The sequence below is a fragment of the Vulpes vulpes genome, chromosome 3 (assembly GCF_048418805.1).
Source record: "Vulpes vulpes isolate BD-2025 chromosome 3, VulVul3, whole genome shotgun sequence".
NCBI classification, from domain to species: Eukaryota; Metazoa; Chordata; class Mammalia; order Carnivora; family Canidae; genus Vulpes; species Vulpes vulpes.
In genome coordinates this window covers 8,492,400-8,507,698 of record NC_132782.1, presented here as the reverse complement: position 1 = coordinate 8,507,698, position 15,299 = coordinate 8,492,400, and the positions used below count along the sequence as shown (strand labels likewise).

Genomic DNA, 15,299 nt, shown 5'->3' with positions numbered 1-15,299 from the left:
CGGAGAGGACCCACATGAGAGCTGTTCATTTGGAACCTGGCTGGTGGCTTTTATCTTGGATTTGAGCATCTCACAATCAGTGGACACACCTGCAAGTATAGAGCATAGCCTGGATATTACTCTTAATCATTGCTTCGGTTTGTAAAGAGCTGGTCCCATCAGCTGCCAAAGAGGGAGGCTCATCCAGAATCCGGGTGGCTACATCTCTCTGCCAGTAAGTGCTTAATGACTCATTTTCCTCAACAGAATTTTCATAAGACTGGAATTCAGGGAGGGATGTCTGGAGAATGTCTGAAAGGAAGTTCGCAAGCCACTGTCCTGCTGTTTGCCGGAGAAAGCCTCCCATGGTAGCCAAACCAATTGATTAAAGCAAATAGTAACAGATTTCAGTATTGTTTCCTCATTACCTCTCATGAACAACCCATGAAATGTCATCATGAAGTTTGTTTTAGTCAGGTGGAGAGCATCATAAACTTCCAGAAAAAAAAATCATGTGAAAAAACTAAAGACACAAGAGGTTAACAACTGTGTTTATGTGGAACCACAGAATCTACCTGAGTGACTTGCACTGAGCCAGCCAGAGTACTCCAAGACACTGTTGTGTTGTATGTATTTTTTAAAAATCCAGTCAACCATTTTCCTGATCTGTCAAGTTGACCGACTGCTTTGAAATTATATGGATTTAGCCCAAACTAAATTGTTCTTAAGACTCACTTCTGTTTTCAAATGCTTTCTTATTTGTTTTAGAGGCTTTATGATTACTAAAAGGTCTTCTCCCTCAGAATATATTCTGAGATGGAAGCAAAAATATCACTTTTGCAAAGCCATTTCCATTCTTCCAAAGGTCTGCTGGTAAATTATTCTCACTGATCTTTCCATCTTTCTGGCCTGTGCATACACACCTAACCCATACTAAATTTCACCAGATGGCATTTTATTTCTTTAAAGTAAAGCAGTCGTGGGTTTAGACAGTTGAATTTTTAAACTTCTGTATTTACTGAAAGTGCATATGGTGCTATATGGACAAAGAAATTGTGCTGAAAGAAAAACATTTCTGTCCGCAAGTACCTCATAATCTCCCAGAGGAAGAAAAATGTGCAGTTATGTGGTGAATGTCTCACGAAATCTTATATAGCTTTAATTTTCCTTCTCTGCTAAAAAATAGATATGTGTATGTTGTGCATACCTTGAAGTCATACTATTTTAAATTCTTCTTTTGGTTGCAAATAAAAAGGTTACAACAAAATGCAATCACTTGCCAAAGTGATCTGTGAGTGATTTCTAGAAGAAAATGAAACACAAACCCGAACTTGTTAAAAAAAAAAAAAAAAGAAAGAAAGAAAGAAAGAAAAAAAAATCCTAAAACCTCTGTATGTCAACGTAAGCAGATGTTGGTGTAGAATTTACAAGGATGAGAAGGCTATAAAACCTCCCTTGAGCCACTCACAGTTCATTTCAAGGCCAAGAACGCCCCCAAAATCTGTTTCTAATTTTACAGAAATCTTTTGAAATTTGGCACGGTATTCAAAAGTCCGTGGAAAGAAAAAAACCTTGTCCTAGCTTCAGCTTCCAACTCTGAAGACAGACTTGCTTCTTTTCAACGGTTTTCACAGATCCGGTGACCCACGCTCTGAAGTCAGAATTAGCTAACTTTCAAAAACATCTGGAAAAATGAAGGTTAGTATATGCAGCCTCAGGTATTGCTAAAGAATGAGGACTGGCTGAGTTGAGTTCGATCAGAGTTTTCTATTGTTTAGAAGGTGAGGTTTTGTACATAAGTATGTACTTCCTGGAGTGGGTTGGGATTGGGAGATTGTTCTAAATATACTGTAGAAACATTTGTCCTTGCAGAGCTGGGAGGATTCCAGCAATTATAGCCAGATCAGTGGAAAACAATCAAAGACTTTGTGGGGAGGAAGAAATAGGATTTAGGTGTAAACAAAGTCTTGCCATTTCTACTACTTAGCAGAAACTGTGTATATGTCAATTTTCTTTATTTTATGTAGACGTGGTTAAAAATTGTATTTGGAGTTGCCACCTCTGCTGTGCTTGCTTTATTGGTGATGTGCATTGTCTTACGTCCTTCAAGAGGTAAGAATTTTCTCTAATTTGCTCTTATCTGCCTAGGATAGCTCGGAAAATGCACTAATGCATGGTCACAAGTGATTGAACATTTCCTGAGTGCTTATTTCCCAAAGTAAGTCTGTTATTTCTAAGAAGACATATAAGCTCACAGATATGTTGTTGAGCAACCAGAAATACTGAGGAATTTAAGGCACGAGTAGGAAGAGATTCCCAGTATTACTTCAGCAATAGAAAAACCTAAGCACTATTCCGTATCACCCCCACACCCTCCACATTATCTTCTAAATTACAAGTTTGGACAGGCCTTTAGAGAAAATATTTTTAACTAACGTTGCTTTTCATTATTGGATTGCCTTATGGAAAATAAAGATAAGTAAGAATGGAAAAGCCCAAACAGAACCTATGGAGTTTTGTATTATGAGACTTTCCAAAAATTTAGGGAGGCGGTGGAAAATAGAGATTCCAGGAATAGCTGTACAGAAAAGGTGAAATTGTTACTCTAGATACAGTAGCAATGAAAAATCAGATTAGAAGACTATTATCAAGCAAGCATTATGTTTGGTGATATATCGATCCCTTTAAAAGATTACCATTGATCTCAATTTGCTGTAAGTTGCAAGATACTATGAACTAATATTTGGGCTAGTTGAAATTTCAATTAAGGCTGTCTGCAAATAACCCAGTGATATTAGGGGAATAAGTTTTTATGAAACAATTGATGAAGAGAAGCTCAAATTCAAAAGCAGGAAAAAAAATGACAACAATAACAGATCTTGTGCCTTGGGGTCTTGGAAAAGGGGAAAGGTTTGTACTAATAAGTGTTAAAATCTTATGATAGCTGAGGGGGAAAATGTTTTTAGTTACAGGTTATCTGACAGTAAAGTAAGACCAATGGTAAGCCTTTAGCTAAAAAAGGATTCTTTGCTTTAAAAAAATGAAATATAGAAAAATATTTTGAAAAATTCAAAATGCGAATGGGGTTTTCACAGGATTACAAAATGGAGATGTTAATCGATATGATGAAAGCAGTGTTCTTTAGTCCTTATTTCTGCTACCTGCTGGCACTCGAGTACTCTTAGGCTGCTGAGATGTATGTATGCATCCGTATTTTTCATGTTTTTTTTTTTTAAGTTAAAATTGTTTTTAGACCAGTGTCTTAACTCCATGGGTTTGGGCCATATTTCCCTCAGAGGAGTAACTGTCAGATGAGGGATTAAGTCCAATTGACCTACTGAATGCTAATCCATTCAAAATTAACTCCTTATTTGGAAAGACTCACTAGTACTTGGAATTAACACTTTGCTCCCTCAAAAATTAATGTTCTGAGAACAAAAATGTGTGGAAATTATCGTGAGCTTGCCCCATGTCGACAGGCAAGATTGGGTTGCATGGGCACTTGGGAACATAAGCCATAATTTTGAATGAGAAACATACTATAGTTATACATTTATAAAAACTATATAAGTATATAATATATGGGCATTTGTATAATTATATACAATCTCAATCCTTACTTCTTCCCATTTTTAGACCTGTATATATTATACACATCAATATATATTATAAACTATGTATAGTATAAAAGTCCTGTCATTCATAGCATAGTCTTCTTTTTCAACTAACAGGATTATTATCAGAGCAAAGTAATTTCTCGAAAGAGTAATCAAATTAAACTTTAGATGAAAATTTATTACTGATTCAGCAACAGAAAAATCACCAAAAAAAAAAAAAAAAAAAAAAAGCTGAGAACTGTCTCTTTTCTATCTATAATGTCATTCTTTAAGTTGGTTGAAGAACTTCTCAGAATGCCACTTGTACATGGGACAATTCATTCCCTTCCTTTCCTGAGCACTATGGAAGTTGAAGCCCACAAACCAGTGTACAGGCAGCCCAGATGCTAAACGCATCCTTCTAATCTCCCTCCTGTCTTCTCACCCCAATCCTTAGTCTTTCCAGGTCAGGAGCTTTGCTCTCACCTCTTCCCAATGTAAGAATAGCATCTGAGGTACTAAGGGAGGAGAAGGGGAGGAGGAACAGAGAATTCAAGGCCAAATGAGTCTCCAGTTAGCCTTCTCACACTTCCTCAGAATTCCCATTACCTCACATTGGCCTTATGTGGCCTCATATTCTTAGCTCAGGATTTTGGCTCCAGTGTAAGAACAGTCTTCCTTTGAGAAACTTAAAGAGCTGCTTAAGAAACCTTGGTTCACTTATTTATTTATTATTGAAGAAAATCCCACCAATGACCTGCCCAACATTGTGCCAGTTGCTTGGGAAGCAGAGGTGCTGCAGCGGTCTAGAGTTCCTTGTGAAAGGCAAGGTATAAAAACCCACTATGGAGGGATGGTCATCACTACCGGATGGGATTTCCGCCATTCCCCGCCAGGTCCCAGTGGAAGAAGGAGAGAGATGGACTTTTCCACACAGGGAGAAGGTCTTGGGAACACCAGCCACAGTTCTAAGAGAGCTGTGGAGGAATTAGGCAGGATTTTAGGAACAAATAGGAAAATGTAGTGGTGAAATAAAAACGATCCATTTAGATCATCCACCTAATAATAAAAATAAGAGATAACTTTTTTGGAAAACTTTCAAAATTTCTTATTTTAATTTTCACCGAATGGGAAGCACATATGAGTTTCTATCCCTTAGTCCCAGGCCACCACCCCCCTTGGCCTCAGCCTACCCCCCACCCCATTCATTTCTAGCCCTTTCTTAGTCTCCTGCCTCTGTTCACTTTGTCTCTTCTTCCAAAGCACTGCCCACTTCCCCTGTGAAGATGCAACCAGGCCAAGAATGGAAACTCACCTCCACAACTTCCCCCTCTTTTTTGCCAACCCCAAAGACAAATGCAGAGATCTCATTTCAAGAGATTTCATGAGATAAACACAAACACACAAAAAAACTGGAATTGGACAGTGATAGAGGTTCTGGAATTTCAAAAGTAAAGTCTATATGGCTTTGCCTTATGATTTACAGTCTCTGAATTGCTAGACCTGAATTTGTGAAATTCATGTGTGAAGGGAAAGGTTAGTGTGAACTGACCTCCCCTTGACTTCTACTGAGTATAGAGCTCCCCACATGATGACAAGCAAATGCTCCATAAATCTTAGCTCTTATTTTTCTATTTTAACATAGAGTAGCTACTGAAATAGTGATAGCTAGAATTTCATTACCTTCATTCTAATAGATAAATAACACAAGGATGGCAAGTAGGCCCTACTGCATGATGTATTTCAATTTCAAAGGTGTTCTCAATGCTGAGAGTAGGGAGTCTTTACCCCTGGGTATCATCCCCATTCCTATCCCCCACCTCTTTGGATCAAAAATAAATCTTTTTCAGAAACTTTTGTGTGCAGGGCACTCATACAGGGCAATAGCAGCTCTGGCACAAAAGCAAGAAAGGAAAAAGGGAGAAGGTAAAGGAACTTGGAGGTGGGTATAGAGGATAAAGTGGAAGGAAAGAAAGAACAGGGGGAATGCAGTGGGGAGAAAATCTCAGTTCCCCTGAGCGGGGCCTCTAAGTCCTCTGGTGAAAGGAGAACCATTCTAAGTCCAGCCTCTGATCTCCCTGAAATCCTTTGTCGACCTTTAAACAGTTTGTCCTTTGCTGTTGTTTTGGGTCTGCTGTGTTTTATACAAATTTGTATAGTTGCAAATATTTAAAAATCAGGTTTCACCTAGGAATCTTAGATTTTTGACTCCTCTTTAAGTATTAGATCTCACAACATTGGGCCCATGGTAATAGTTAGTCGAGAAGTAGGTGCTATCTTTAGATGGGCAATGCATTCTCCAGTCAGCCACAGACCCTACAACTTCTTATTTTATGGTGCACAAGACACCACATTCATTTACAGTATCTGCCAGATTTCTAGAAACAGTTGGTTTTTTAACCCTTGGACTGGAAGAGGTGTATGATTCCTCCAGGGATTAAAAATAACAATCTACTGAATATGAAAAACCTGAGAATAGCAGCCTACAGTTTTCCAGTATCCATACTGTCCAGTCCACTGTGGGTCCTAGTCGTGTCGGTTATTTGTCCAACAATGATTTGTTAAGCACCCTTCCAAATAACTGCCACCAGTCTGGGGCATGAAAGCCAACTTCTCCATCCTTGGGAAAAAGCAGTCTGATAATAAGCCAGTAAATGAATATAAAGAACAACTAGAGTGAGGGTTGTGTTAGACATCTAAGGCTGCCACAGACGTGGCTTAAACAGCTGAAATTTATTTTCTCACAGTTCTGGAGGCTGGAAGTCCAGGATCAGGATGCAGGCAGGTTTGGTTTCTTTGGAGGTTTCCCTCCTTTGCTTGTAGATGGCTGCCTTCTTGCTGTGTCCTCACATGGCCTTTTCTCTATGCACACATTCTTCTGGTGCCTCTTCCTCTTATAAGGACACTAGTTTTATTAGATTAGGGCTCCACCATTATGATTTTATGTAATCTTAATTATGTGCCTCCTTCAGGGCACTGTCTCCAAATATAGTCACATTGCGAGTTAGACCTTCAGTCTGAATTTGGGAGCCACAATTCAGTCTGTAATGAAGATCATAAGTTAGCTTCTCTGAGATGATATTTGAGCTAAGATCTAAGGACAGGGAGGATGCCATCCTCAATGCAGAGTGAAATGCAGGCACAAAGTCCCAAATGCAACAGGAAAGTGAGTTCAAGGAGCCAAAAAGAGAATGATAGCTGTGAGATAAAATCATGTAAACAAGTTAACACAGTAAAATATGTATCTACATATATATATATGATTATATACACACGTATAAAAATGCATAGTGATTACTTACTTAGCTAGGTAATGCCCTATATAATTCATTTCAGGAGATATCTGAATCCATGGACAATTTAGATAGAACAAAAATCAATATTTTGCAAGGAGAAATATAATTTAGAATGTTTGCATGTTAGGAAGAAACCCACTGTTGTTGTTGCTGTTATTATTATTACTACTACTATAACCTCAGTCATCACTTTTTGTAAAATAAGATACATGTGAGACAAAATCATCTTCAAAGGAGATGTGAATATGTTTTTAAGGCTTGAAATTTTCCCAGTATCAACATTCAGAACTGTGAAACAGACTCCCTCAAAAACATCTTAAGAGTTTTAAGCTTGTATTTTCACTGTTCTTTTGGAGGAAGTCTGAGGAAGTCTGAAGAAAAGGTTCAGAAAGTTCATGAACATAAAAGAGCTTTTGAGTTAAGTGTAAATAAATCAACTTTGCAGATTATATTTCCGTAATTTGCACTTGGATTTTAAAATCACAGAAGATGAATCTTGCCAAACTTTCTCCAAGTTTTGCCAAATTCTAAATAATATAGAAAATAATGCCAGGCTTTGGATGAATCCCATAATGCAGAGGAGGTTTACCTGTCTCTGATTTCCAAGAGAATTGTGTTACAACTTACACAAGAACATCTAGTCATAGACATACCTTGAAAAAAAAAGTTCTAAAGTTCAATTGGGGATGTGTAATCCAGGATAAACATTTTTAAAAACCAGAGACTGTCAAACTGAGTTTTAAAATATATTGTAATAACAGTTAATATAGTAGGTACAAATTGAAATGATCTTTCCGTAAGATAACCAAAGACTAATCAGTCTTTTGTTTAAAATTTATTCCGTATTTATATGTAAAGAATTTTTCATTTCAGTATCTTTGTGAAATAAAAAAGTAGTAAAAACAGAATAACTTACAGCTGTTATTAACCTTTATTTATATTAATCATAAAAAGAGTATGATTGCTTAGTAGCTAAATTAAATTTTTTATACAGATATGATTTTATACCTGGTGAAAAAACTGAGGTGATAGAGCTCTTTAAAGGGACCAGATAGGTATACAATGAAATATTAGCCAGCCATCAAAAAGAACAAAATCTTTCCATTTGTAACAACATGAATGGAACTAGAGGGTATTATGCTAAGCAAAATACCTCAGTCAAGAACAAATAACTATATGATTTCACTCGTGTGGAATTTAACAAACAAAACAGATGAGCATAAGGAAAGGAAAAATAAAAAAAGATAAAAACAAGAAGGAGACAAATAACAAGAGATTCTTAACTCTAGGAAACAAACTGAGGGTTGCTGGAGGGGAGGTGGGTGGGTGGGGTAACAGGGTGATGAACATTAAAGAGGGCACTTGAAGTAATGAGCACTGGGGTTATATGCAAGTGCTAAATCACTAAATTCTACCCCTGAAACTAATAATAATCTACATGTTAACTAAATTTAATTTAAATATTTTTTTTAAATAATAAAGAAACAGGATAGAAAGACTTTATGTTAAAAAATCAGATAACATAGGTGAAATGGAAAAATTTCTAGAAAGATACAAACTACCAAATTTATTCAAGAATAAATAGAAAATAAGAATAGAACTGTAAGAACTAGAGATTGATTCAGTGATTTAGAAACTTCCCACAAAGAAAACCCCAGGCCCAGATGGCTTCACTGGTAAACTCTATCAAACATTTAAAAAAGAATTATTACTAATCCTTCACAAACTCTTCCAAAAATATAAAAGAACACCTCCCAACTCATTCCTTGAGGCCAGCGTTACCATGAAACCAAAATCATACAAAGATGTGACAAGAAAAAAAATGACGGAGAAATATATCTTATGAATATAGATGAAAAAATCCTCAACAAAGTACTAAATTCAAGCAAACCAAATTCAGCGATCTTCAAAGAATTATATGCCATTACCAATGTGCAATTTATCCTAAGAATACAAGATTGGTTTAACATTCAAAAATCAATTACTATAATAAACTGTATTAATAGAAGAAAGGGCAAAAATCATATGATTATCTCAATAGGCACAGTAAAAAGATTGAACACCCTTTCATTATAAGAACACCCAGCAGACTAAAATCAGGAAGAAGTTCCTCTATCTTTTTTTTTAAGATTTTATTTATTTATTTATTTATTTATTTATTTATTTATTAATGATAGAGAGAGAGAGAGGCAGAGACACAGGCAGAGGGAGAAGCAGGCTCCATGCAGGGAGCCCAATGTGGGACTCAATCCCGGGTCTCTAGGATCAGGCCCTGTGCTAAAGGTGGCCTAAACCACTGAGCCATCCGGGCTGCCCCAAATTCCTCTATCTGATAAAGAACATCTACAAAAAATTCACAGCTAACATCACAGTGGTAAAAGGTTCAGTGGTTTCCCCCTAATATCAAGAACACACCACTTCTGTTCAGTATTTTTTGGTGGTTGTACAAGAGCAATTAGGTAAGGAGAAGAAGTAAATAAAAAGTATCCATACTGGAAAGGAAGAAGTAAAACTGTCTCTATTTGCAGATGGTATAATCTGGTTTGTAGAAAATCTCAAGGAATTCACCAAAAAACTATTCAAACTATAAAAACTTTAGGTAAGTTGCAAGATACAAAATCAATATATAAAAATCAATTGCATTTCTATACCTTAACAATTAACAGTCAAAATGATCTAAATAAATGGAAAGACATCTACATAAACTTAATATTTATATAGATCATAAAACTAAATATTTTTAAGATGGCAATACTCCCTAAATTTATCTACAACTTAAATGTAATTCTTATCCAAATCCAAGATAACTCACAGAAATCGACAAGCTGAACCTAAAATTCATATGGAAATGAAAAGGGCCCAGAATAGCTATCTTGAAAAAGAACAAAGTTGGAGGAATCACACTTTCTTATTTCAAAACTTACTACAAAACTTACATAATCAAAACAGTGTGGTGCTTGCATAAGGATATACATATAGATCAATGGAATACAATTTAGAGTCTAAAACTAAAGCCAATATGTATATATAGCCTATATATATATATATATATATATATATATATATATATATATATTTCATTGTTTTGTTTTTTTTTTGTAAGGGTGCCATAACAATTTAATGGGAAAAGTTTTTTCAACAAAAGGTATTGGGACAATTGAATATCCACATGCAAAAACAATAGCAACAACAACAACAAAAGCAAGCTGGACTTCCTTCCTCACACAAGACAAAAGAATTAGGTCAAAATAGATCTGAGACTTAGATGTAGGAGTTAAATCTATAAAAGTCTTAAAACAAAACATAGAAATAAATCTTCATGTTCTTGAATTAGTCAATGCTTTCTCAGATAAAAGCACAAGCAACAAAATAAAAAGTACATACATTGAACTTCATTGAAATTTAATGCTTTGGGATTAAAAAGATACCAAGGAAGTGAAAAGACTACCCACAAAAACGGGAAAAAATGTTTGCAAATCATATATCTGATTACGGACTTGCATTCAGAATATATAAAGAACTCTTAAAAATCGATGATAAAAAGGCAAATAATCCAATTAAAAACAAAAGATATACAGCTCCCCCTTCCCCCAAAAAAGGTATACAAATGATCAATAAGCACATGAAAAGATGCTTAACATCATTAGTCATTAGGAAAATGTAGACTAAAACTTGAATGAAATACCAGGCATGAAGTTGCAGGTGCAGCATGATAGTCTACCTAGTGAGAAATGGCTTGGCCTTGGGGGTGCAGTAGAAATGGAAAAAAAAAAAACCAGACTAGAGAGAGATCTTAGAGACTGAGTTGTCAGGCTTGGATGTTGGACAAAGGCAGTAAGGAAGGAGGAGGTCAAGGATGACTCCAGGTATTTGAATTGAGGAACTACGTGGGTGACAGTGCCATTGACTTAGAGACTTAGAGAAGTCTGGAGGGACAGCATGGGACTCTTTTTTATTTTTAGCTTTCAACATAGTGAGTTTGAAATGCCTGAGAGATGTGCACACAGAGATGTTAAGGAGGAAGTTTTAATAGACAGGTCTGGAATCCAGAGAAGAAATGCAACTGGGGATTTCAGGTGTGACAGCAATGGTGGAGGTGAGTCGGCCCACGGATATGTAATAGATATCGTGGGAGAATGAAATGGCTGAGGAAAGTCGTTCTTCCTTAGACCCCAAGGAACAGCAATATGAGCCACACCAAAATCTAAAGTAGAGGTTAGAAGATGAGCTGACAAAGGAGACTGAGTGAGCTTCAAAAAGAGACAAAGGAGGGGCAGCCCCTGTGGCTCAGCAGTTTAGTGCCGCCTTCAGTCTGGGGCCTGATCCTGGAGACCCTGGATTGAGTCTCATGTTGGGCTCCCTGCATGGAGCCTGCTTCTCCCTCTGCCTCTCTCTCTCTCTCTCTCTCTATCTTTCTGTGTGTGTGTGTGTGTGTTTCTCGTGAATAAATAAATAAAATCTTAAAAAAAAAATACACAAGGTTGGCTTTCACTTTGAGGATCACACAAATGGCATTGACTGTTCCTGTTCTTTTTTTTTTTTAATTCAACTTGCCAACATAGAACACTCAGTGTTTGTCTCATCATGTGCCCTCCTTAATTCCTGTCACCCACCTCCCATCCGCCACCCACCTCCTCTTCTCACCTTCTCTTTGTTCCAAGAGTTAGGAGTCTCTCATGGCTTGTCTTCCTCTCTAATCGTTCCCCACTCAGTTTCCCTCCTTTCCTTTAGGGTATTGTTCCTGTTCTTATGCATTGTGTTGACCATATCTTCTGATACTCAAAGCTTTAGAGATCGTGAAAAAAAATGCCCTCATTAAAATAACATAGCACAACAATCACACAATACACAAATGGACTTTTAAAAACCTGACAATTCCTTTGACTTACGTTGTTCAGTGTTATTTATAGAGAGAACCACAGAAAATTGCTTTCAGAAACTAGGAACTACTAGATTCTTCAGTGACCTCTTCGCTTTGACAAAGCTCAAATTGCCTCATTTTCTCTTAACCTACATTTTGAGGTGTAATTATTCTACCCTTTTGTGTGTTGCTTGGTTCTTGACCTTATTTTTGTGTTTATTTTGTTCTGCTGTTGTTGTTTTGACATGTGCTTTCACTTTTAATCACAGCGTAGTAATAAAATGCCAGCCTCTAAGATCAGATGGAGTAGATTTAAACTCCATCTCTGTTATGTATTAGGCAAGTTACTTTACTTCTCTAATATCCATTTCCTAATCTGTAAAATGGTGCTAATAATAGTACTTATGTCTGAGAATTGCTGTATTTAATGGGACCAATGCATGTAGTATGCTTGGTACTTATAAGAACCTAGTAAATTATTACTGATCTAAAGTTGCCTCAGATCTATCTTTTGTTCAGAGTTGTCAGCCTTTGCCGAAATGTCATATGAGTTTGTAAGTAGTATATTTCACATCCTAGTATTTCCTACACTTGTCCTTGTGTGGCTCCCTCCATGTGATATGATGGCTGGAGGTGAGGCCTCTTCCCAGAGAGCATCTCTACAGACCCCACAGACACACAGGTGTGGTGTGCCTGGGAGCTCCCGTCACTTTCCTTGAGGTGGCTCATAAGCATCGCTTCCAAATCAAGGTCAAAAGTGAGAACAAAATGACCTTCCAGCAATTTGAGTGCCCACTTGAACCATAATTTCTCATTTAGTTGACAATGAATATCAGAGCTAACATCAGATATCTCTGCTCTGATGCTCTCGATTTTTCAGGCCTGGAAAATTAAATGGCAGAAATAGAAACAAAGTCCTAATAATGGATACACAAAGCTTTAAGAGAGAAGTAGGAAAACAGTGAATCACTACTGTGAATCATTTCTGTGAATTGTAATTTCTTGGATTTGTAATTGAAACAATTTTCAGCTTGGCTTTAATAAGTTGAAAATGCAAATAACTAAAGTACAGTTAATTAGAGTATTTAAGCAGTGTATGAGTAACTTGTGCTAACAATGGACCAAATTGAATTTAAGGGCACTATCGGGAGTTAAGTGTTAACCAAGTGAGTGTCAGCTACATATAGAAGAGAAATATGCTTTCAGAACTGGTCTGTGCTTCTGTTCAATTATTTAATTTAAAAATTATAGATGTCAAAACTGAACTTCCAAAATAATCAGAAGAGTCTATTTCCAAATTAAAACATTATTTATAAAAGGGCATGAAAATCTACTTATTCATTCAGTAACTATTAGTGGAATCTTTTCCAAGTGATTGGAACTTGTTGAGTGTGATTGATGCCATGGAGTGGCACTTTATACTGATTTACACACTATCATGCACTCAAACCACTAGAAAACAATGACCTCCATGCTTTCCCTGCAATCTCCCTTTAATCTAATCTGGGGCAGAATCAGTCCACTTACTTCATTCTTCAAGGATCAGCAGAAGGAATATACCCAAAGAAGAGTCCATTTGGACATAGCCTCAAAGCAATAAGCAAGAGGACTGAATGGGAGTATAAATGTTAAAGGAGACCATTAACATTCCTTAAAAGCCATGATCAACACTTAGTTGTAGGGTGTCTATGTCTATGAGATATGGATTGCTATGCAGGCTAGCCCCACCCATGTACCAGGAGTTTATAGGCAAGGAGCAAGTCCACTGATAGCCACAGGAGTTCAATGAATCAAGCAGGTTTAAGGAAATCACTAAATTGCAGAATCCTCAACTGAAGGGCTTAGTAAAAATAAAAGCTACCAGGGCCTCAGGGCCTAGAGATTCTGAATCAGTAGGTTTAAGATAAAGACTAGGAATCTGTTTTTCAAAAAACAGTCCCAGTGACTCCAAGAATAAATTTTGACACAGTCTGCAAATGAAGACATGTCCAGGTAGAAGAGTGTACATGTGAAATTCACAACATCCACAGGAAGGTAGAGTAAGGGCAGGCATATCTTTGTGGGAGAATTAATGAAAGTAAGTTAATATAAAATCTGTTCAGTTGATTTATTTCTTCATTCAACAACTATTTATCATGTTCTCACTCTATGCTAAGTACTGTCCTGGCTACTGGGCATATAATAGTGAAAAAAAATCAAATACAGACTACTGTCAAGGGGAAACACCTACACCTTGTACAACTCCCATAAATACAGAGATGAAAATGGTTCATGTACAATAAATTTAGGTAAACATTGAGATAGCAATAAGCCAATAACATTTTCATAGAACCCAATGGAAGTTCATTTCTCCTGGTAGCTGACGTAGAGGTCAACACTGATGGTATAGTGAAACATAATTATGTTTATGGTCTTTCTAGATGTACAAAGAACCAAAGCTTGGGTAGGAAATTCTGAGTAAACTTCATGTCTCATAACTCATAATATGTGACCTTCTCAGAACAGATACATTACTCCATTGCATTTATGAACATGTAGCCATTTTCAGGAGAAAGAATCCCTAATTTAACTTATTCCCATGATTTGGTATTACTCTGATCCCAGCCTGGCTCTGGCATAATCACAATTTCTGAGCCCTGGCTACACCACATGTGAGGTTAAGAGCAATTACCTACCCTAAATCTGTGCCATGAACCTTCCTTGTTTCCACATCAATATAGCTGGCTCCTCTGGATATGTGTTTTGTACATCTACTCATCACTTCTTGAGTGTTGGTGGGGCTTATTATCATTATAGTAATTAGTAGTATAGTTAATACATGTTTAAAATTGCTTTTCAGATATTTTGAGTCATAATAGGACATATGCTAAGTTCTATATATATGTTATTGGCATTTATAGCTCCTATGCACCCATTTAAAATAAATGACTAACTAGGAAATGATATGCAATACACTTTCTTGGATACTCTGAATTAGACGTTCTAATAGAGGAAATAACAAATCCCTAAAAGCTTTCTGAGAAATCTGACATGGATCAGAATGATTGTTAATGATATGAAAAGGAAAAAGAGTAGGTATTCTAAAAATAATTTGAAACTCTTGTTTTTTGTTAATTTTATTTATCCATATATGTGAAAATAGTACTAACTCTATTTTGATCATAATTGTGATATTTCAGTTATGGAGGTATAAGATGACCAAAATGTTCCAAGCACAACTGATGAATCTCATCATAGTAAAATGAAACTAAACATTAATTATATATACTAATAGTCTAATCTGAAACTGCATTTCCTTTACTGTGATTTTAGTAGATATTTAAAAACGAAACAGTTCCCATGGTCGAATTAGTTTGGGAAACACTGTTCAAGAATATTTATTTTGGGATGGGATGCCTGGGTTGCTCACTGGTTGAGCGTCTGCCTTTGCCTCAGGTCATGATCCGGGGTCCTGGAATTGAGTCCCACACCAGGCTCCCCGCAGGGAGCCTGCTTCTCTCTCTGCCTATGTTTCTGCCTCTCTCTGTGTCTCTCAGGAATAAATAAATACAATATTTTTTGTAAAAA

At 36.5% G+C, this 15,299-nt stretch overlaps 1 protein-coding gene across 3 annotated transcripts in view; it reads left to right on the top strand.

Annotated features, from left to right (window-relative positions):
- The first annotated feature begins 1,441 nt into the window (after positions 1 to 1,441).
- FAP (fibroblast activation protein alpha) overlaps positions 1,442 to 15,299 on the top strand; it is a 71,402-nt gene continuing 57,544 nt past the window's right edge. Inside the window, exons 1-2 of one of the 3 annotated variants that reach the window (XM_025994157.2) lie at positions 1,442 to 1,677; positions 2,007 to 2,091. In XM_025994157.2, the coding sequence (XP_025849942.1) occupies positions 1,672 to 1,677; positions 2,007 to 2,091 (91 nt within the window). In that variant the 5' untranslated portion in view covers positions 1,442 to 1,671. Of the gene's footprint in view, positions 1,678 to 1,831; positions 2,092 to 15,299 lie in introns of those variants that run through there. The other 2 variants (XM_025994158.2, XM_072751745.1) reach the window with 2 other exon arrangements.